A 21,941-nucleotide genomic window follows, 5' to 3' on the forward strand; every position below is an offset into this window, starting at 1 on the left:
TCTTATTATATTAAAGTGGCCTTTTACAAATATAACATTTTTTCAAAATCAAAATGGCTAATGCCTCATGTGGATGCTGAGGTTACGTATACAATAGCAGTCCTCTAGCAATTGTGGTCATCATCTCTTCTGAAAATTTAATCTGCTTACAGATATAGAAAACAAGAGTGCAAAGAATACAGGGAAGATCACCAAGACTGCAGCCACAACACCTAAGAAGTCACGTTGAAATCCAAAATAATCTTTCAAGAAGTCTTCTACTGCTTGTTGAGGCTTGCCATCAACACTGATTTTCTTTCTCGTATCTCCATATTGAGAAGTTATGAGCCCATTCAAAGTCCAGGCTAAAGGGCAAATCCAATAGTACCACACCCACCACCCTGGGATTTGCTGCAACAATTTTACCCACGAATTTCTCATAAATAAAATAACCCTGAAAATATCCTATTTGGAATACACACAACCTAGTGGTCCATACAAAAAAACATTTTCCCTATCTCTAGCTAGTTCAATATCATGCAAAATTTAGTATACTCACAGGTTTTGCTATGAGGAAGCCGGAAAAAAGATTGACGATGGAATAAAACACAGCTGCAATTACAGATGCAACTTGAACATTTGGGCTAATTGCTACCATCAGCATCCCATAGTAAGTGAAGTAGAGGAAGGTGCAGAGAGTAACGAAGAGGTACCAAAATAATTTATTCACAGACCAATAGAAACCTATCACTGAGTATGTAATAAGTCCATAGACAACTGTTTGGAAAAGAGTATATGGGAGTTCCACCACTACCTGCAGCGAACAGGAAACCACAACAAAATCTTGTTAAACATAATGGTCTTTCTGGTTTGTCAGATTTATTATTATCCTAATATAATTTTCACTCATCAACCATTTCAAAATATGTTAGAACATGATGTTATAAGAATGGATATGTGTAAACTCGTTCAGAGATGATTATATTCTACTACTCGTGACTCCTAAGTCCAACAAATTAGTTGTGAGCTTAAGATATGCTAAAAATGTGCAAATTTAAGAGAGAATTTGACAAAGACTAACAATATAATTAAGGTCACTTTCAATAAGACCTTGGATTCCTTACCTGTGCTAAAGCATATACAATTGGAGAATACATCCTAGCTGCTTTTTCTCTACAGAAAACCTGGTGTTCCACATCAACAAAGGGTTGCACAGAGGAGCAATTATTTACTCCTATAAACAACATGGCACCATACATGGCCCCCATCATCTTTAGCAGGTCTTTTTGGTCATTTCTGTTGCAAATAGGCCAGTAATGTAAATACTCTTCATTTTCTTGCAAGTACTGAATTATGTCCAGATAGATTTTAAAAAGAACAGTTAAAACTTAGAACAGATGTTTTTCACTATCATGTAAGCCAGCATTCAAAACTGGACGACCATATTTAAAGTAAGTGCTAGATTGTATACCGAACAGATAAGTGCGTTATGACCTGCAATGAATTAGCTTACATTTTCGTCCCTTGTTGCCAATAGATAATGGCAAGGAGCAAGGCAGTAAAAAAACTGAAGGATAGGCGCACTAAATTATAACTAGGACTCCGCCAATATGCCCAAAACTGTTTCCATAGGCAGGTTGTGAATTGTTTCCAAGCACACTGCGCATAGTCAGCTGGGAAATAAAGGTCCTTGGCATCTGGAGTTGGAGTACATAACTCCTTAACAAGTTCATTGTTTTGCCTTAACGAAATGAGATTTATTAGTATTTCAGAAATCATTGAAATTTGAAAACAAAAGAATTTTACTGGTTTGTAAGTTCAAAAAGATTTTAGAAATCCATTGGTTCCAAGGGATTTCCCTGTGCTTACCAAAAAAGAGTTGACTCTTTATAAATCTGAGCAAAGTTTATATCGAGGCGCTGCTCTGCACCAATTGAGGTGACGTCTAACATCCATGTTGCAGGATTATACTTGTCCTTAATCTTTGGCACTCCTGGAATAGCCTGCAGATGAAATTAAAGCAAAGCACTATTACATAAACTTCCCTGGAGACTTTGGTCTCTGAAGCAACAAATCATTTGTACTCGGACATAACCAAAACTGCATGGTATCAGGACTTGATTTTCTACCTCAAAATACTCAATAATGGTCTTTGAATGGTGACCCAATGCACCAGCATAAATAATTTCACCTCCCTGCTTCATTAGTAGTAACTGTAACCAGTCAAACGATCACCCCAGTCAGATAATGTGAATGCATCCATTGTCCCAAAAGGAATTTATGAGGCTTCTCAATATTCAGTAATGGTCCTTTAATATATATATTACATAAATCTACCTCATCAAATGCTTCAAAAATGTCAATACTTGGCTGGTGAATAGTGCAAACAATTGTCCTTCCTGTGTCCACTATATTCCGCACTGCTCGCATTACTATAGCAGCAGCACGTGCATCTAAACCTGAAGTGGGCTCATCCATGAAAATGATGGAAGGATTTGTCACAAGCTCTACTGCAATAGTCAATCTTTTGCGTTGCTCGGTAGATAAACCACTAACACCAGGAATGCCCACTAGAGCATCTTTCAGACCATCTAATTCGATCAGCTGCATGACTTCCCATACAAAAAGCTGTAAAAGGAAAACTCAGAGTCAGCCAACAAACACATTCTACTATCAGAAACAGAACCAGAAAGAAGATGAAATTCAGGCATCTATTAACAGTAGTAAGATTGTGCTGAGGGACTCATTTGCATAGATTACCTTCTTGGTTTTTGAATCTATTTCAGGTGCAAGGCGCAACCAACATGAAAATATCAGTGACTCGTGGACAGTAACTTGTGGAGAATGTATGTCATTCTGCTCACAGTAACCTGATATTCGGGCAAATGTTTTTTGCACCTTTGGGAAGCCTGAAATTCGTATATCTCCTTCAATATGACCACTAGTCTTTCTTCCAGAGAGAACATCCATCAGTGTCGTCTTTCCAGCTCCACTGACACCCATTAAAGCCGTCAAAACACCTGGCCTGAAAGCTCCTGTAATATCTTTCAGCAGGTGAAGTCTTTTTTCTGACACTCCCTGTTCTTTCGTTTCCTACCACAAAATAAAATTGATGATTTCAGGAAATGGAAAAAATCCTACACAGTTTAATCATGTCAAGAAAGAGTACCGGTAGGTTCAGCTGAAGTATTACCACAGGCATGTCCACAAAATACTGGATATTTTGGAAAGAAATTGGCAATGGCTGGAAAGATAATATCATTCCTTGTTTTGCCCCTAGTAACATGGAAGAAATAGATTTAGCCACATACCAGGGAGGATTGCGATACTAGATATGCTAGCTGATGTATGTATTTTTTACATGCATCTAATGTTAGTGAACCAGGAATATTTCTATTCAAAAGTAAATGTAAATCAGTCAGAAAGCTTGTTATGTGTGAACCAACCGTAGTACAGTAAGATTGTAAGTTGTTTTGTATATACACGATTATAACTCTTCAAGTGGAATAGGTAAATTTCTGTTAAAAAGTAAATATGAATGACAAAATCTTTTGAGTGGTTCTATTTGTGATCTATAAATCATAACATGTCCTTTACAACATACTATTAGGTGACAATCAAGATGGTCACCTTCCCCTACAGCAATGTCAGCCGTGCTCATTGTCACACACTCAAACTGAAATGTTGATAGATAGCTCTGACTACTTGCAAAGCAATACAAGTTGCAAGTTTAAAGCAAATTCAAGATAATGTCCTATCTTAAAACTTGTTATGTTCTATATGACAAGTTCAACAATTTTAGTTTGTAAAGATAGAATTCATACATCCGAAATGTATCAAGTCATAATCTACCAGTAATAAATCCATGCACCAAAGGCGATTTTATTGATAAATTGTATTGGAGAAATGAGTTGAGTTGAACCCTGACTGGTAGCCACAATTACCATTGATGAACGCCTACTTAAACACAAAATGACAACGTAAAACCAAAGTGGCAAGGCTGACCCGCAATATAATTGTTAAATGAACTATAATAATGCCTAATTTGGACCAAGGGGCCAACCTATAACAAGAACATCAATTGAAAACATTCCTCGCATTAATACCCCTTAATTGGACACATCTTTCCACATTCCATACATGAGATTTCTTCTCAAAAACTGTGCCCCACTTGTCCATATTGAGAAATCTTGAAATACCAACGGTTTCAGCTTATAACTTTGAATAGCTGTAATTTTTGTATCTAAAGTTGAAACTGTATCATATGATCCATGATGTTGCTACGCCACAAGAATATATGTACATGCAAACTGAATTTGATTATGGCATCTTTGCTGAAATATATAGCATTTAAACATCTGTATTCCTTTGAATCATGTCTTGTCAAAGGTACTATTATATTATTGTAGTTTTATATAATGAATACTGTAATTTATGAGGAACTCTCTTTTTATGTAATTATGATATTGCTTTAGTTGCATCTTATAGTGATCACAAACCTTAGCTATTTTCCCCCAAGTTGAAATTACTTTAGCCCAACTTCGGGAGGGGAAAAAGGTAATGAATGCTAATGGCATTGTCTGTCTCAATTTCAGCTGTGCAGGACGCTCATTAAGGATCATATTCTATCAGCTCACTCCCGTGCCGAACTAAGATGATTCATTACTACTATCCTAATAGTAACTCAGTAGGTGCATGTGCATCCTATCCTCTTGTGAAAAAGAATGTGTTTTAGAAACGAGACATATATATAACGGGCAATTTTTTTTTCATACTCGAAAAATAAAAAATATACCTTAGATTCTAGTGCTTCCGAGTCCCAACACGAGGACTAGCTAATACCAAGTTTTAGCTTAATAAGGGATCTTTGGACAATAAGGTCACAACTAGGTTATGCAAAGTTTAAGTTTAATAAGGGATCTCTGGATAATAGTCATGACATTCAGGTTAACATAGAAAGCTCCTCTAAATTGAATGCATTCATCAAATTACTTGTACTTCATGTAATATACCCTCTTATCTAATAATCCCGAGGGATAGATTGAAACGTACATGGTATTGTCCTTGACAATAATGTTGATTGGCCAAAAATGAATAGAACGCTCTAACCCATCTAAAAAAAATAAAATTTAAATTCAAGGAGAGACAATAAATCCTTACCTGCGTTGGTGCTCTCTGTGCTAGATGTATGATTGTGAGATGATATCGTGTTTGACTCAGCATGCATATCCAAGATCGTATCTCCGTGGCTATCTTGGATTTTAGCTATCTTTTCTCGAGAAATTACAGCTTGAGGCTTGCCAATTGCTGTTTATATCATAAAATATTTCATCAAACAATTAGATAGATAGAGCACCATCACTTTTGTCAAAATCCATAACTATTTCACTCTCCTTGTGAAAATATATTCTCAAAATGCATAATCTATCACATTTGCTAGAATGATACATACGGTTCAAATATGTTAAAGCAAGAGTGTATCCAAGGTTGAATAATACTGTAAATCCAATCAAACTTCCGATACTTATCCAGTAAAAGTAGTCTTCATGGAAAAACCCATGAATCTCTAACACCTGTATACCAAGGCTGGTGTTTTGAGAAGTCAACTGCCATCACAGAAGAAAACTCAACTCATTATTCACAGCATCATTTTGTAAAAACTAATAATGCCCATTGTATCAACTGCAAACATTCGTGTTATAGTTACAAATTAAAAATAGAGACAGATAGACATGCATCACTAGAGATTATGTCTTAGGAAGTCAATGACTTCCATGCAGATGTCAAAGTCACATTGGTGCATTAATGAGGAAGAAAGGACTGATATTTGGAGAAAAATCATGATATAATTAAAACAAAGCACTGAACAGTGTTTATAATCCACCTCATTTGCAAAATACACTGACATTAAGTACCAATAATACAGATTTGGAACAATCCTCTTGCAAAATGGTAAAATCTAATAATATCAGCACTGTCTAGTCCCGATAATGAAAGTTAATGGAAACAGGAATAAACTAACACTACATATGCTATGTTTCACTACCTTTCTCCAGCGTGGAGCAAGGAATTCATTGACTGTAATCGCAGTCTCCCCATAATACAAAGGTGATAACCAGCATCCCCATTGCCACCAGTTTGGAATTGAAGCTGTAAGCCAAAACATCAGCTTGACATCCAATTCCTTTTTCAATAGAAAAATGTTGCTGACCTTAATGAATTTGTACAATGGCCCAATTCAGTTCTAGAAGACATTACATTTTCAACCATACTAGATATTTTAAGAAGGGAATGAGCTTACGTCGTGGAATGAGGAATCCACTGAATACTATAATAATCAATATTGCCAAATCACCTCCAGTGTAGGCAACACCTATGCTTCGACAAACTCCAGCCGTTGCACGGAACAAAGCGGTTGCCATTTGACTCACACAAAATAAGACAAGAAATTGACGAAAAAACCTAAGGATCATGCCCACAACTACAACTTCAGTGAATACCCAAATGACGTGTCAATGATTAGAACTTATAAAATTCTCCTTTTTTTTCCATGCAAACAAAAACATTGAAAATTGAAAGAGGGAAAAAAGGAAGCAGGCAACTAATAGAATATGGTAGACTGATTCCCATCACTAAACAGACAAATTATCACACCAAAATTGTATAAGAATTGAGCAATGTTAATTACTATTATAATTTTTTTTCTATGGGAGAGTATAAAAATTCAAAATAAGAAAGAAATACTGAAAAACACTTTAGGAACAACAACCTACAAATCTGCAGAGGATTATTATTTGAGAATTATGCTCTTAGTTAATGATGTGCACAGATATATTTAATTTCTGAGTTGTTTTTAAGTGCGATCTTCTGAAAAAATTTCTGGTTTATTTCTGATCTAATTTGTCTAGAATCTGGCAGGGATTCAATGAAATCACAAGTTTGATGTGTGAACTTTGCACAATCTAAGTGCCCCAGGGATTTTTCAGGGTGTTGAATTCATATATGCAGTCAAAAAAACAGTTTAAACAACACAAATCAAGATTTCACGACAAATTTTTCCGCTGGATTCCAATAAAAAATCCACTAGAAACTCCAAAAAGCCACACTTAAATACAACTCCTTTAATTTGTATCTGAAATACACTTAACTAGAGGAATATTAAAACTTACAACACTCCTAGACTTCCAAGAAAGAAAGCTAAACCATATTACTTGGTTAATGTCTTTATTGACTTCGGAAAATGCTCCATAAATTCATATTAGTTGCAAAATTTGGATTTAGGTATAACTCACGTGGTTCAAAAAAATCACACTTACGGAAAAGTTCAAGGGTGAAATGACTGGCAAGAAGACAAGAAGTATCAAAAAAAAATGTAAAAGTATTTCCTTTTTAATGGTTTTTTTTTTAAATGGGCTACTTTCTTGCCCTTGCAATTTTTTTTAATTAAAGTGTTTTTGTTAAAAAAAATGGCAATATTTCCTCTCTGATTTCTTGTTTAACAAACAACTCAGCAAAAAATCACTAAATCACTGAAAATCAATGATCTTTGCAACACTAAAAAGTATAAGATATCCATCATCATCCCTTGCTTATGATAAGAATGCTAGCTTTCAAGGTTACTCCAAAAGTGTTTACACCAAGCTTGATGGCACTTAATGCAATGCATGGAGCATGGCATGTTGATAACCCTTGGTTATACAACAATGGACATACACATTGGAAACAATTTGCTTATGGATTGCTAACCTTGTCTTGATGCTTATTCGGCACACTTCCTTAGAGCGTTGGTGTCCTACTTGGCATGATGACTTTCTTCAAGGAATTAGAGTGGTTGGTTGGTTGCTTGGGATGATGGCTTACTTTGGAGCAGGACCATTTGGCTTCTTGGAGGAGGGTGTTGAACCCTAGATAGCTTGGGGACACTTGGTGGCCTACATGGAGGCTTGTACTTGATTTAAGGATGTTCAAGTGAAGGAATAATCATGTAGGTGGGGTAGACATGGGGTATGTGAAAATTTCAAGTCTGAAATCTTATTGCAGCAACTAGAATTAATTCTTCTAATTGTTAATTAATTTCACAATGTATTTGCTACGACAAATATCAAATAAATCACACTGCAACCTTCACAAATAAAACTGTGGAAAATAATCGTGTTGGAAACTGAGAAATATTCTAGCACACACATAAAAATTGACACACTTGTTTTTGGAGAAATGTCCTCGGAAAAAGCCAACTTGGGAAAACCGGTGCAACAACTGAGGGTTTTATATTATTAAGCAACAATGAATTTATCTGAGTACAATCTGGATGCTGAATACTACCAATCTTGCAGAGAAAACACTGCCAAAAATTATTTGAGGAAAATTACCCTCACTATGAGCAATCCTGACACTTAACTGCTACAAAAAAGCTATTTGTCCAAGTTGGCCTGCGTCGGCTCTGCGTCACTATGGAGCTGCTTACCACACGTGTTTCCTGAATCGATTGTCAATCTAGCCGTCTTGCCTGCTGATGCCTGGGAAAACGCTTCTCTAGCCCTCTGGAAACTCTTCTCGACCTCTGAACTGAAAATGTCTTGTCCTCCAGCAAAATCGAACTTCCCTCTTAAGGCTTTTGTGTTGCCTTTGCGCAGCTTCCTAGAGAAAATATCAGTCTCTCTGCACAGTATTCACAGGATCTAGAAAATCTTCCTTCGGCTTCACTGTCCCTGCTCCTCTGTCTCTGGTTCCCTTTTGAAGATCGAGCTCTTCCAACAACTACTGGCTCTCTAGAAAAATCGAACTCTACAAGGAAATCAATCTCAAGTGTGTTTTCTCCATCTACCCATTGACTTCTTCTTATAATCTTCTGTTGGGACTCCAACGACCACGATTAAAGCTTAATCGATGGCTGAGATTATTTCTTAGTCGATTAGTGTAAGTTCCTAGATGATTCACACCTTATCTCAATTAATTATGATTAATTAACCCCTTTTCCTAAGTTTAGACTTAGGAAATAATTAAAAGTAGGCTAATAATTTGATTGAGACACTTATAGACATAATTTCCATAAACGATTTATGGGTTATGGACAACTCTTGTATTTTAGCCTCTCCACAAAGTTTCGAGACTAGAACAACTCCGATGCTACAAAAACTAACACTCCCTCATAGCGAGGAAGGTGTTCTATTGTTGCATTACTGCTACTATAACAACCTATATATGTATCACCCTCTGTCATGCTACTGATGTCTGGCCACTGTGACTGTCTGCCACTGCCCACCAACCACTGCGTAACTCTGATGCTGCATTTGTGATGCTGCTAACACTGCTATATTGTTGTCAACTTTGCATCTACACTACAACTTACTCTCATATGTTGTTGTTGCAATTGCAAATACTGCAACTGAGAAGCATCCTAAATACTAAATTAGTCGTGTCTTTATGTTAGGCAAGGTAATGATCCATGAGCAGGACACCTCAATGGACCTTGCCCAAGTCTACGCAACTCTAGGACTATAGCTCCATATCGCCCCACCTCTCTCCTAGAGGTATAGCAGCAAACATGGCGAACTCTTCCTCCAACCTAGAGGACAACTTGTCTATGTCAGCGGATGTTGCCGCTTGGTCCTTCTTCTCCTGCTTGTACTTCTTCCTGAGAGGAGACTGCGTATTGTAGTGACCGAACTCACCACATCTGAAGCACTTGCCCTTTGATAGGTCCTTCTTCTTCTTCTTCTCTCCCTGTCCCTGTTTGACACCCTTCAATGCTGGGGCTACATTCTCCTCCTCACTCTTCGGTCCCTTGCTACTACTGCTATTGATGGTACTCTTTAATAGAGCTCAACTCAACTCCTGCCGTAGATCAGACCCTTTGATGCTAGAGCTATATTCTCCTCCTCACTCTTCGATCCCTTGCTGTTGCTGCCGCTGATGGTACTCTTTAATAGAGCTCTCCTCAACTCCTGTTGTAGATTGAGCCACACCCCGTCCCATTTGGGAAATGTGTCTCTGCCTAAGATACTTTGGACAAACACCTACCACTCCTCCGAACATTGTTCAGTGCCAAACATACAAGTTTTGTGGGTTGGAGTGCTTCCCCAACGATTGCAAGATGGTCTCGGATCTCATAAATCCTAGTGAGAAAGCCATCTATGCTCTCGCCCTTTTGCATCCTGATGCTCCTTAGCTTCTCCTGTAGGAACATCTTCCTCTGCTCTGAAGTACTCTGATATTGCTCGAAGAGAGCATCCCACATTTCCTTGGCCACCCCTTTTTCTGCCACATGTGAGACTACATGATCTCGTACTCCATCCAAGATCATCTGATTTGCCTTCGCCATTTCCCTTTTGTACTCCTCTAGCTGATCAGGGTCCCAAGGTACTGCCACCACGTTCTCTGCATAGGCTTTCAAACCATGTTCATCTAACAGGAAGGACATCATAGCCTTCCATGTGACATAGTAGGAGGCTCCCTCCAACCTATCCTGATCTCTAAATCCAATCGTGGTCATCTCTGAATCTGATTTGCAAACTCCCTCTTCCTCTGCTCGACTATTGAATATTCTTTTTGCATTCCCTTCGGAGTGAGAAGATCTTCTCGCAACTACTATCAATCTGCAACTGAGAAAATCAGATTTCTTGGCTAGAAACGCTCTGAGATAATTTCCTCTGTGTGCTATTTCTCTTCCACCCGACATTGATTCTACTACTGCAAACTACTGCAAAACCCTTTGTGCCCAAACAAGGAATTTGCTTCGCGAAAATCTGGGATGTTGTTGCTCCCTCTGCCTGCTAGAATTATTATTCCGGACAAATTAAATTTTCGGCTACCCTGCAACTAAAAATTGAACCCTTGCCCAATAGTTTGTACTACCTTGCTAGGCACCGCATATCCCAAAAAATTCCGGCCTACTACTCCCTCTAAACAACGAAATTTTCTTCTTGCACCTCTAAGCTTCCCGTTTGTCAAACACGCTCTGATACCATGTGAAAAGTTCAAGTTTGACATCTTATTGCAGCAACTGGAAATAATTCTTCTAATTTTAATTAATTTAACAATTTGTTTGCTACGACAAATGTCGAATAAATCACATTGTAACATTCACAAATGAAATTTTGGCAAAAAATAGTATTGGAAACTAAGAAATATTCTAGCACACACACATAAAAATTGACACATTTATTTTTGGACAAATCTCCCCGGAAAAACCCAACTTGGGAAAACCAGTGCAGCAACTGAGGGTTTTATAATATTAAACAACAGTGAATTTATCTGAGTACAATCTGGATGTCGAATAATGGCAATCTTGCAGAGAAAATACTGGCAAAAATTATCTGAGGGAAATTACCCTCACTCCGAGCAATCCCGACACTTAACTGCCACTGAAAAGCTAGCCATCCAACTTGGCCTATGCAGGCTCTACGTCACTCTTGAGCTGCCTGCCACACATGTTGCCTGAATCAATTGCCAATCTAGCTGTCCTTCCCGCTGCTGACTAGGAAAACGCTTCTCTAGCCCTCCGATAACGCTTCCCAGCCTCTGGAACTGAAAATGTCTTCTCCTCTAGTAAAATTGAACTGCCCTCTTGAGGCTTTTGCGCTGCCTTTGGAGTCTACACAACTCATGGAGAAAATCTCAGCCTCTCTGCACTGTAATCACCAGATCTGGAAAATCTTCCTCTGACTTCACTATCCCTGCCCCTCTTTGTCTCTGCTTCCTTTCTAAAACTCGAACTCTTCCAGCAACTGCTATCTCTCTCAAAAAATCAAACTCTCCAAGGAAATCGATCTCAACTGTGTGTTTTCTCCATCTACCCATCGACTTCTTCTTATAATTTTCTGTTGAGACTCCAACGACCAAGATTAAATCTTAATCGATGGCTAAGATTCTTTCCCAGTCGATCAGTGTGAGTTTCTAGATGATTCACACCTTATCTCAATTAATTTTGATTAATTAACCCCTTTTCCTAAGTTTAGACTTAGGGAATAATTAAAAATTGTTTAATAATCTAATTGAGACACTTCTAGGTGGAATTTCCAGAAATGATTTTTGGGTTATGGAGAACTCCTATGTTTTAGCCTCTCTACAAAGTTTCAAGACTAGAACACCTCCGATGCTACAAAAACTAACAGGGTTCACATGGCTTAGGAGGTAGCATTGGAGAATTGGAGGCCTTTGAAGTTTGGAGGACGAGCATTGGATGTGAAAATTTCTAAACCCAGAATCCCTACTGCGGCAAACTGATGTTACTTCTCCTACTTGTTAATCCATACAAGTTATTTACTATGTTCTACAACAAATGTTGAAGTAAATACAATTGCAACATTCACTATTTAAAATAATATGCCGAAACAAGAAACTGAACAGGAAAAAGATACAACACAATGACACAATTATTCTTGGACAAATGTCCTGGGAAAAACCCGATGCAGGAAAACCAGTGCAACAACTTAGAGGGTTTTATTATTATGCAGTAGTAATTTCTGAATACAACTTCTGGATGCCTTCCCGACAATCCAGTTACAGAGAATATCACTGATAGAGAGATCTGTGAGATTACTTCACACTATCACTGGAAATCTTGGCTGATCCAGCCCCTGAATGACTACCCCTACTTGCCTCTGCGCATTGTCTGCGTCAGCTCAATGTCAAACCCTTTAGGGACAACATTACTCCTCTAGTTGATTGATTTGCTTCCTAGGAACATCAATTTATGCCTCTCGGTCTCACACCCTGGCTCCTAGCTTCTGAAATCGAACCCTCTAGCATATTTTCAGACTTCCTCTCGGCTTTTGCATTGCCTCTGCATGGGCCTGCGTAGCTCTGCATCAGCCCCTCTAGCTCTGCACTGCCACTGCTAGATCTCCCTCTACCTTCTTTGCTGAGTATTCTCTGACTGAGAAATATTTGCCTTCGGATACTATCCCTGCCCTTCACTGCAAAAGCTCACTTCGAATTTCTTACCGACAACTGCTCTGCTTCAGAAATTCGATCTTCTAAACTCTCTCTATGTGTGTTCTCCAAGTGCCCATCAAACCTTCTCTTATAATCCTCTCGTTGATCAATCAACGACCCAGATTAGATCCTAATCAATGGCTAGTATCATATTGACTTGATCTCTGTCTTCTTCTAGAAGTTTCACCCACAGTTTAGATTAATACCCATTAATTATTTTAATTTCTTAAGTGTAGACTTAGGGACCCATTAAAAATAATTAATTATTTTAATAAAACTGTTTCATGATTGAATTTCCCAAAATGATTTCTGGGTATTGGAGAATGCATGTTTCTAAGCCTCCCTGCAAAATGTGAGACTTAAGCACATCCGATGCTACCAGAAATCAACATTGGAACTTTCTCAAGGAATGTTTAGCCTTACACCCTTTCTTGTTGGATGTGCATGCCTTGGAGCTTGGAATGTGCCACATAGAGTTGGAGCACTCTACAAGTGGACCTAGAGGTGAGGTGGACCTAGAGGTACATTTGGCTTAGGAGCTAGTATTGGAGAATTGGAGGATTATTAAACCTTTCTAAAGGAATGTTTAGCCTTGCACGCTTGCTTGTTGGACGTGCATACCTTGGAGCTTGGCACGTGTCAGTTAGAGTTGGAGCTTTCTACATGTGGACCTAACTTCTTGTACTTCAGTTTCTTGTAGTGGACTAGGTCCATTTTGTACTGTTAGCCTCTCTCACATGTCATATAAATAAAGGGAAAAGAGAGTCTTTTTGTTCATAATTATACTCACTTGGATTAGAGGTGTGAGAGCTAAAGTGACTTAACTTCTTTGTATTCTTCTTCATTTGTATTTGCTCTCTGTCTTGAGCACTAGGGTTCAGGTTTTGCCATATGGAGAAAAGAAGTATAAATTGCGGGGTAAACCCTAGAGGAGCAAGAGAAGCATTTTTTCCTATAGGTTTTGTGAGAGAAGAAGACTAGCATTTTGTGCCATTTGGAAACATTAGTGCTATTGGGTATGCTTGTCGTGGAGAAGATAGAGGGAGACGACCTTGTACACTTGTGGTCTTGGAGTGTAGGAACCAAGGAGGACTTGTGAATGTGTATGCCAACTTATTGAGGATATTAGGCAGAGTGACAATCTTTGGTAAGAAGTGATTCTTAGCTAGGAAATGGTGGCTAGGGTTTTCTTATGGTTTCCCTAGCTAGAGTTTGGAGAGATTGACTCGTACAAATTTGTATTCAACTGTTAGTATGTAGATGTACTTCATATTTTATCTATATGTGTGTGTGAAGTGTTCCATCTGTCCAAATTTTGTGTACTTGCAGATTTTATTTCCAGCTTATGCTATCTTCATGATTGAGTAGATTCTAGCAATGGTTATGTATCCTGATTTGGCATAATATTGAACTGAATTTCCTAACTGATTTAACAAATATATAGAACATAAAGGGCCAGATTTACTGCTATTATAATTTACTGTAATAATTCATTTTCAGATCTGTAATTTGGTTGGGAAGTGTGCCCTATGGACTGAAGCATTCTGGCATTGAAGTACACTTAATTGGTATTTATTTATTTTCTTGGACTAATTAACTGGGATGAGGAGAACTGAAGCATTTGCTGCTGTAAATTAATATTTTTGTTTCATCCCTACAACTGAAAATTCACATGAAATAGATCTAGTAAACCTTAAGATTGAACTGAAATTTCTGAATTTGCATTGACAGCCATTTCTGGGAAATTTGTACAAAGAATGTCAAAACCTATACACAAATTCTAAATCACTTCTTAAAAACCTTAAATGGTGAAGTTTCACTAGAGTACTCTTATAATGTGTTTAACGTTGTTCCTTTGATTTTAGTTGAAACTCTGGCATCTGTTGGAATTCCTAATGTCCACTGATCATTCCTTTGACTATGCTGCAAATCATCATTCAATGGCCATATACTGTTAAAATTGGTAACTAGGGCCAAACTCCATGAGGTCATCTTATTTATGGCAGCTGATATTTTTCCTTGATTCCTCTCGTCGAGAGGTGTAGGATTGATCTAACGATCATCCGATTCCGACAAGTATTTATGGAGATATGAATCTATTTGTATTTAATTGACAAATTTGTGAACCTATCACACTTAGCTACCCCTCTGCCTAGTTTTGTCACCCTATTTACCCACAATTAACCTTCAAATATAGTCAGCCCTCTATTCAAAGAAAATATCATTTCTTTATGTGTAATAAGCTCTTACCACCATTAGATGGCATGGTAGCCTTACCAACTGAATATTGTGCATCAAAAGAATTGAATAACAAAAACATTTCCATGCGTTGGAGAAACCAAACCTTGAAAGAAATGTTGCATCACACTTTGCAAACTGCAGAATCATGAGCAGCTCCAGTCTTCAGACTTTCCAATAATTCTTCAGGATTCCAAAAAATATGTATTGTACATGGAATTTTCGGGTCTGGAAAGAGTTACATTATGACTGTTGTCATCACTTTTCTCACAAGAACTTTCAGGGGTGAGAATTCTAGTATCTACTACAACAAATGTTGCAATTGACAGGGTTTTGTCAGATATAAATGGTGTTGAAGATGCAACACTGAAGGAAATGCAGGAGAAAATGAATGGAGCATCTCTCAACAAGAGGTTGGAAATTGATGAGAAGCTAAAATCTTTAAAGGAATGGAAGATTTCCAAATGGAAGGCAAGACTCAAATATGAACAAGTGGTTGGTGTCACCTGTTATCAAACACTTCAATTTTGAAGGGAAACAAGTTCTAGATATACATTCTTGACGAGAACAGGTTTGTGTTGGTGGTTTATTTTCTGAAGAGAGGCAACCATCAAAGCTTGTTATATAATGATCTTATTCAATTCAAACTTAGAGAAAAAACAGCCTTTTTAAACAGTGGATGTAAATATGGCAGTGATATACCTATCCTTTTCAGAATTGTTTGATTGAGTATTTTGATGGGCAGAGTTTAATTAGCATATAAAGCTTCAAATTACAGCAGGGTACCCTATGTTCATATGTCTATATGACTCAGTTATGATGAAGATAAGGGTAGATAGGTTTGGGCCTATTTTCACCATCAAATAACAGTGAAACGATGACCTTTTAACACTTTATGGAGTGCAAAGATGAGATTAGACATTGTGATAGTTAGTAAGTGATCTAAAGGCTACACACAACAATGCTTGATGAGGCTATCTATTGCATCAATGAGTATATTCTTATCAAACTTCTCAGGTTAGATACCAGATTGCCAATGGTTTTTGGATCCAAACTTGTTCCTGCATCAACAAACCATGTGTAAGTTCAAGGAGAAGTCAACTCGCTTTGGACATTTCCTAGTAGGAAGGGAGCACACTAATCAATCATTATGCTTTGGGTTGATGAGGCTTGGGGCATTAGAATTGGTTGGAGTCAATACAAACAATTCATTTTGATTGTTGCATACCTCTCCAAGCAAAAGTTGTGAACTGACTAATATAACTAATGATCTTCCAGAATAGATGCATATGGAAACAAGAAAAGAGACTGAACATAAGTTCGGAGAGGTGAAAACTGGGAAACATCTTGAAGTGGAAAGAACATGTTTTATTTCTTTGGATTCTATAAATGGCAATATCATTAACTTGCAATTTGAATGAACTATTCATAAATTTTATGTCTTGCGTTTAGGGCAGCGTTGACCAAGTGCTGGGCTGTTTTGTGAAGCGTTGACCAAGGGCTGACCTGCGCATGCTGTTTGGGTGCTGCATTGAATAGCGTTGGCTGGTTAGGACTGACTGCAGATTGCTGATCTTTGACTGTTGTTTTGACTGTTAACCAAGGGCTGTTTTGGGCTGCCGAAGTTCGCTGTTGAAGACCGAGTTCTTCAAGGTTGACAAGAGGTCAATCCGGAGCTGTTTGACTAAATTTTACTTTGTTGATTTAAGGTTTGTTGCTGCTGTCATAAAATTACAGATTCCTGAATTTGTACTATTTCTCTCTGTTGAAATATTGAAGATTAAAGAAGAATTGATCAAAGGGTTTCCCCGCATTGGGGTTTGTCCCTAGCTAGTTGCCACATCTTGTGTCTCTTGTCTTGGCTTGTTTTCTGTTGATCTATTAATTTTCTATCAACATTTTACTTTATGCTTATGTGATTGCTAAACATTGACTAATAAGAAGAAATCGAAGTAATCTACACTAAGCATAGAACATACCATAAATTAACATGGAATTAGAGTTGAGGTGAAGACAAAGCCCAAGCAAGAGCAAGAGCAAGAGCAATCACCGAAGGCTGTTGAAGCAATCTCAAAGACTTCATGGTGTCCTCATCACACTTCCCCACAGAAGACAAGCTCCGTGAGAAGTCCGACTATCACGGATGGAAGATGTCTCTCGATCTGACATTAGAAGAGCAAGAAGTGTTGGATCATGTGAGAGGCAGAAATGTTGAGCCTCCTTCACATGCATCCGTTGCTGCTAGGAATAAGTGGACCAGGGGAGAAGTCAAAGCAAAGAAGATCATCCGGGACTTTATCGACAAGTGCCTGGTGGCCTATGTTTCCGAGCTGACCACCTCCAAGGAAATCTACGATAGACTGGTAAGTTTATTTAAGGTTAATGATGCAAATCAAGTTTTGTTCCTTAAGAATAAGCTAAAGGAAATTAAGAAGGGCAAAGATGAGAGTATGCAAGCATACTTCTTAAGGATCACTAGGATCAAGAGTGATCTCCTATCAATTGGGGAAGTCATTCCTGACAAGGAACTGACCATCACAACTCTGGGAGTACTCCCATCTAAATGGTATATATTCAGAATCACTCTTCTCAACAATAATGTAATTCCTGGATTTGAGGAATTGATGGCAAGATGCATTCAAGAAGAAACAAGAATGGAAGAGCAGGAAATGCCTACACTTAGAGGCAATCCTGCTGCATTCTCCTCTCACGCTAAAAGGAGAAACAATTACGGGGCTAAATCTAAAGGAAAGGCCGGATCGAAGGGTGGAAGAAAAGGAAGATGTTACAATTGCAACAAAATGGGCCACTATGCAAGGGAGTGCCTTGATAAAAAGGACTCACATCATGACGATGATCAAAATCACTCCCGAGGCAATCAAAGGAATGGCAGGTTCAATGGCAAAGGAAAGAGGAATGCCCGAAATCAAGGAAGTGGTCAACCCTCCAAGAAACTCCATGTATGAATCTAACGTTGTTAACAATAAGCAAGATGAATATTATCTACCAGCAACCCTCTCTACTACTGCTCCCCTGGACTCACTGGGAAATTGGCTTATTGATAGTGGTGCCTCAAGGCACTTCTCTGGTTATAAAGAAGCTCTCTCTAATCTGATAGAGAAAGAGACCAACCTGGAAATTGTTCTTGGGGACAACTCAAAATATATCGTGAAAAGCCTAGGGAATGTCACTCTTCAATTGAATCAGGGTAATACAATTCATTTGCAAGAAGTCCTATATGTATCTGATCTCAAAAAGAACCCGGTGTCCATTTTGGCAATGGAAGACAAAGTCTACAAGGTGGCCTTCATCGATGGCAAGGTATGTGTATGGAAAAAGAATTTTAAAGATGCTTTCACTCTTGGGTTTCGAGTTGATTCATTATATCAGGTCGGAGGAAGTCTGCTGGGTGTCATGTCTTGTGACACATCTCTTCAGTTGGAACTATGGCATCGGAGGTTTGCTCACCTTCATTATAAATCTCTACCCGATGTGAGGCAAATGGTGATAGGGATGCCCGCGTTCAAAGTAGAGCAAGAAGGCGTATGTCCGGGATGTGCCGAAGGAAAACTCAAAAGGGGACCATTCCCCTCAAGCCATAGCAAGACCTCTGATATATTGCAGTTGGTTCACTTAGACATATCTGGTATGATGCCTATGAACACCTTGGGATGATATTTATATTACCTCACTTTTACAGATGATTATTCTCGCAAGACTTGGATTACTTCTTGAAAAAGAAGGATGAAGCGTTCTCCTGGTTTCGTCACTTCAAAGCCTTGATTGAGAATCAAACCAAAAAGAAGATCAAGATCGTAAGGACTGATAATGGGACTGAGTATGAATCTAATGAGTTCCATGACTTTTGCAAAGAGGCTAGCATTAAGAGGGAGACTACAACACCATATACTCCTAAACAGAATGGTGTGGCGGAAAGGAAGAATCGTACAATTGTGGAAGTTGTCTGTGCTATGCTCCATGATCAAAGGCTTCTAAAGTTTCTATGGGCCGAAGTTGCGAATACCGCCGTATATGTGCAAAACTGATGACCTCATCAAGCATTGGGTTCCAAGACTCCCGAAGAAATGTTCACTGGTAAGAAACCTGACGTATCTCATTTTAGAATTTTTGTAAGTCCTGTATATTTTCATGTGCCGAAACAAAAAAGGAATAAATTGGGTGCATCTGGAAAGAAAGTAATCTTCGTGGGCTATAGCGAAAATACTAAAGGCTATAGAATCTATGTCGCTGGTCAAAGGGAAATCGAGATTAGCCATGATGTCACCTTAGACGAAGATATGGCTCTTAGCAAAGTTGACAATCTTCCTACTCTAAGGGAATCTAAAGAAGCTGACACCAGGAAACCAGAGGAAAAGGAAGATGAGACGATGCCCGATGTGGAAGAACCTATGGATCCTATTGATCCCCCTCCGCAAGATCCTTCCTCTTCTAGGAAGAGGCCTTCATGGCTCAGAGGGACACTTGATGATGCAGAAGGACACATTGCACCCAGAGGGACTTTCCGTGAAAGTAAGAAGCCGACCAGGTATCATGAATACTTGACCATCATGAGCACGATCATTCAAAATGAGCCTTTGTTGTTCGTAGAAGCTATGAAGCATCAAGTATGGAAGGATGCTATGATTGAGGAATATGAGCCCATCATGAAGAACGATGTCTGGGATGTGGTAACCAAACCCCAGGACAAAGTAGTTGTCACTTTGAAATGGCTTTACCAGATAAAGCATGGAGCTGATGGAAGTGCTGAAAAGTATAAGGCTCGTTTTGTCGCTCGTGGCTTCTCTCAGAAGGAAGGTATAGACTATGACGAGATATTTGCACCCGTTGCCCGATATACCACCATTTGCTCGATCATAGCCCTCGTTGCTTCACAAGGATGGAACCTACATCAGATGGATGTTAAGACCGCATTCTTACATGGTTTGATCAAAGAGGAAGTCTACGTGGAACAACCCGAAGGATTTGAGATTCATGATTAGGAATCTCATGTGTGCAGGTTGAAGAAATCCCTCTATGGGTTGAAGCAAGCACCCCGAGTATGGTATGAGAGGATCGATAGCTACTTGATGAAGCTGGGATTCACTAGGAGTGAAGCCGATCCTAACCTTTACTTTAATGTTGAAGATGACAAACCTCTCATACTGGTGCTGTATGTGGACGACCTCTTTCTGACAGGTGCAGACCCTCTCATTCACAAATGTAAGAGGGAGTTGGCTTCTGAGTTTGAGATGAAGGACCTAGGACTGATGCACTATTTCCTAGGACTGGAAGTCTGGCAGAAGCCAGGGGAGATTTTCCTATCTCAAGGAAAATATGTGGTGAAGATATTGGAGAGATTCGATATGGTGGATTGCAAGCCCGTGACTACCCCGATGGAGCTTGACTTCAAGAAGTTAAGCGGTAGTGTTGCCAAACCTATTTTACAAAATGCTACCAAGTATCGTCAACTCATCGGAGCATTGATGTTCTTGGTGAACTCCCGTCCGGATATATGTTTTGTAGTCAACACGTTGAGTCAACATATGGTTGAGCCTCACCACACACATTGGATTGGTGCCAAGAATCTGTTGAGATACCTTCGTGGCACAATCACTCATGGGTTGAGATACACTGCAGTAGATGTGAGATTACATGGATATACCAATGTTGATTGGGCAGGCAGTGTGGTGGACTGAAAGAGCACTTCCGGGTGCTGTTTCTCTTTAGGATCTCCCTCGATATCCTGGATGAGAAGGAAGCAGAAGTTGGTGGCTTTGAGCACCACTGCGGCAGAGTACATTGCTGCAAGTGTGGTCTCTTGTGAGGCGGTCTGGTTGCGGAAGCTCTTCAGTGAGTTGTCTGGATTTACATTGGATACTACCTTGATCCTGTGTGACAACCAGAGCGGGATTCGTTTATAAGAGAATCCCATATTTCATGGTCGCTCCAAGCATATCGATGTTAGGTACCACTATATCCAGGATATGGTGGAGCGGGGAGCAATAAGGCTCCAACATATCGGTACATATGAGCAGGCCGCTGACATTTTGACGAAGCCCCTGGGAAAGGTCAAATTCTTGACTTTCTGAGAATGACTTGGTGTCTTTGAGAGACCCTCTTATGAGGGTCGTGTATGATGCATACATTGAGCTCTAGGAGCTCTGGGAGCTCTGGGGGACTTGGGGTACTTCTTGGCAGAGATAGTACCAACGGTCAGATAGAGTAGCAGATGGAGTTCTCCCTAGTTGAGAGGGAGTGTTAAAATTGACAACTAGGGACAAACTCCATGTGGGTCATCTTATTTATGGCAGCTGATATTTTTCCTTGATTCCTCTTGTCGAGGGGTGTGGGGTACTTCTTGGCAGAGATAGTACCAATGGTCAGATAGAGTAGCAGATGGAGTTCTCCCTAGTTGAGAGGGAGTGTTAAAATTGACAACTAGGGACAAACTCCATGTGGGTCATCTTATTTATGGCAGCTGATATTTTTCCTTGATTCCTCTTGTCGAGGGGTGTAGGATTGATCTAACGATCATCCGATTCCGACAAGTATTTATGGAGATATGAATTTATTTGTTTTTACTTGACAAATTATCAAGGTTGGTCAGCAACTAAATGTGTGGCACACATGCTGAGCATATCATATAAGTACAAGTGAGGTTGAGTCATTATTCACTCATCTCATCTCAACTCATCTTCTCTCTCCTCATCTCATTGGGCCAGGGAAGGAGCAACTTCTCTCACACGTGCAAGGACACATTTTCTGTTTAGGGCAGTGTTGACTTTTCT

General features: G+C 39.0%; 1 protein-coding gene across 1 annotated transcript in view; it reads right to left on the bottom strand.

The window, feature by feature from the left end:
- The window catches only part of LOC149231513 (ABC transporter G family member 35-like), a 114,771-nt gene continuing 92,830 nt past the window's right edge, over nt 1-21,941 (bottom strand). The window contains exons 12-24 of the mRNA XM_089381658.1: nt 6,281-6,441; nt 6,026-6,129; nt 5,334-5,585; nt 5,140-5,248; nt 3,173-3,255; nt 2,740-3,072; nt 2,317-2,607; nt 2,109-2,192; nt 1,849-1,982; nt 1,493-1,720; nt 1,104-1,275; nt 539-793; nt 1-390 (exon numbers count right to left, since the gene is read on the bottom strand). Of these exons, the coding sequence (XP_089237784.1) occupies nt 121-390; nt 539-793; nt 1,104-1,275; nt 1,493-1,720; nt 1,849-1,982; nt 2,109-2,192; nt 2,317-2,607; nt 2,740-3,072; nt 3,173-3,255; nt 5,140-5,248; nt 5,334-5,585; nt 6,026-6,129; nt 6,281-6,441 (2,476 nt within the window). The 3' untranslated portion in view covers nt 1-120. The remainder of the gene's footprint in view (nt 391-538; nt 794-1,103; nt 1,276-1,492; nt 1,721-1,848; nt 1,983-2,108; nt 2,193-2,316; nt 2,608-2,739; nt 3,073-3,172; nt 3,256-5,139; nt 5,249-5,333; nt 5,586-6,025; nt 6,130-6,280; nt 6,442-21,941) is intronic.

Source organism: Pinus tabuliformis, chromosome J, assembly GCF_031772625.1.
Source record: "Pinus tabuliformis cultivar Carrire ecotype Pingquan chromosome J, CPIR1, whole genome shotgun sequence".
NCBI classification, from domain to species: domain Eukaryota; kingdom Viridiplantae; phylum Streptophyta; class Pinopsida; order Pinales; family Pinaceae; genus Pinus; species Pinus tabuliformis.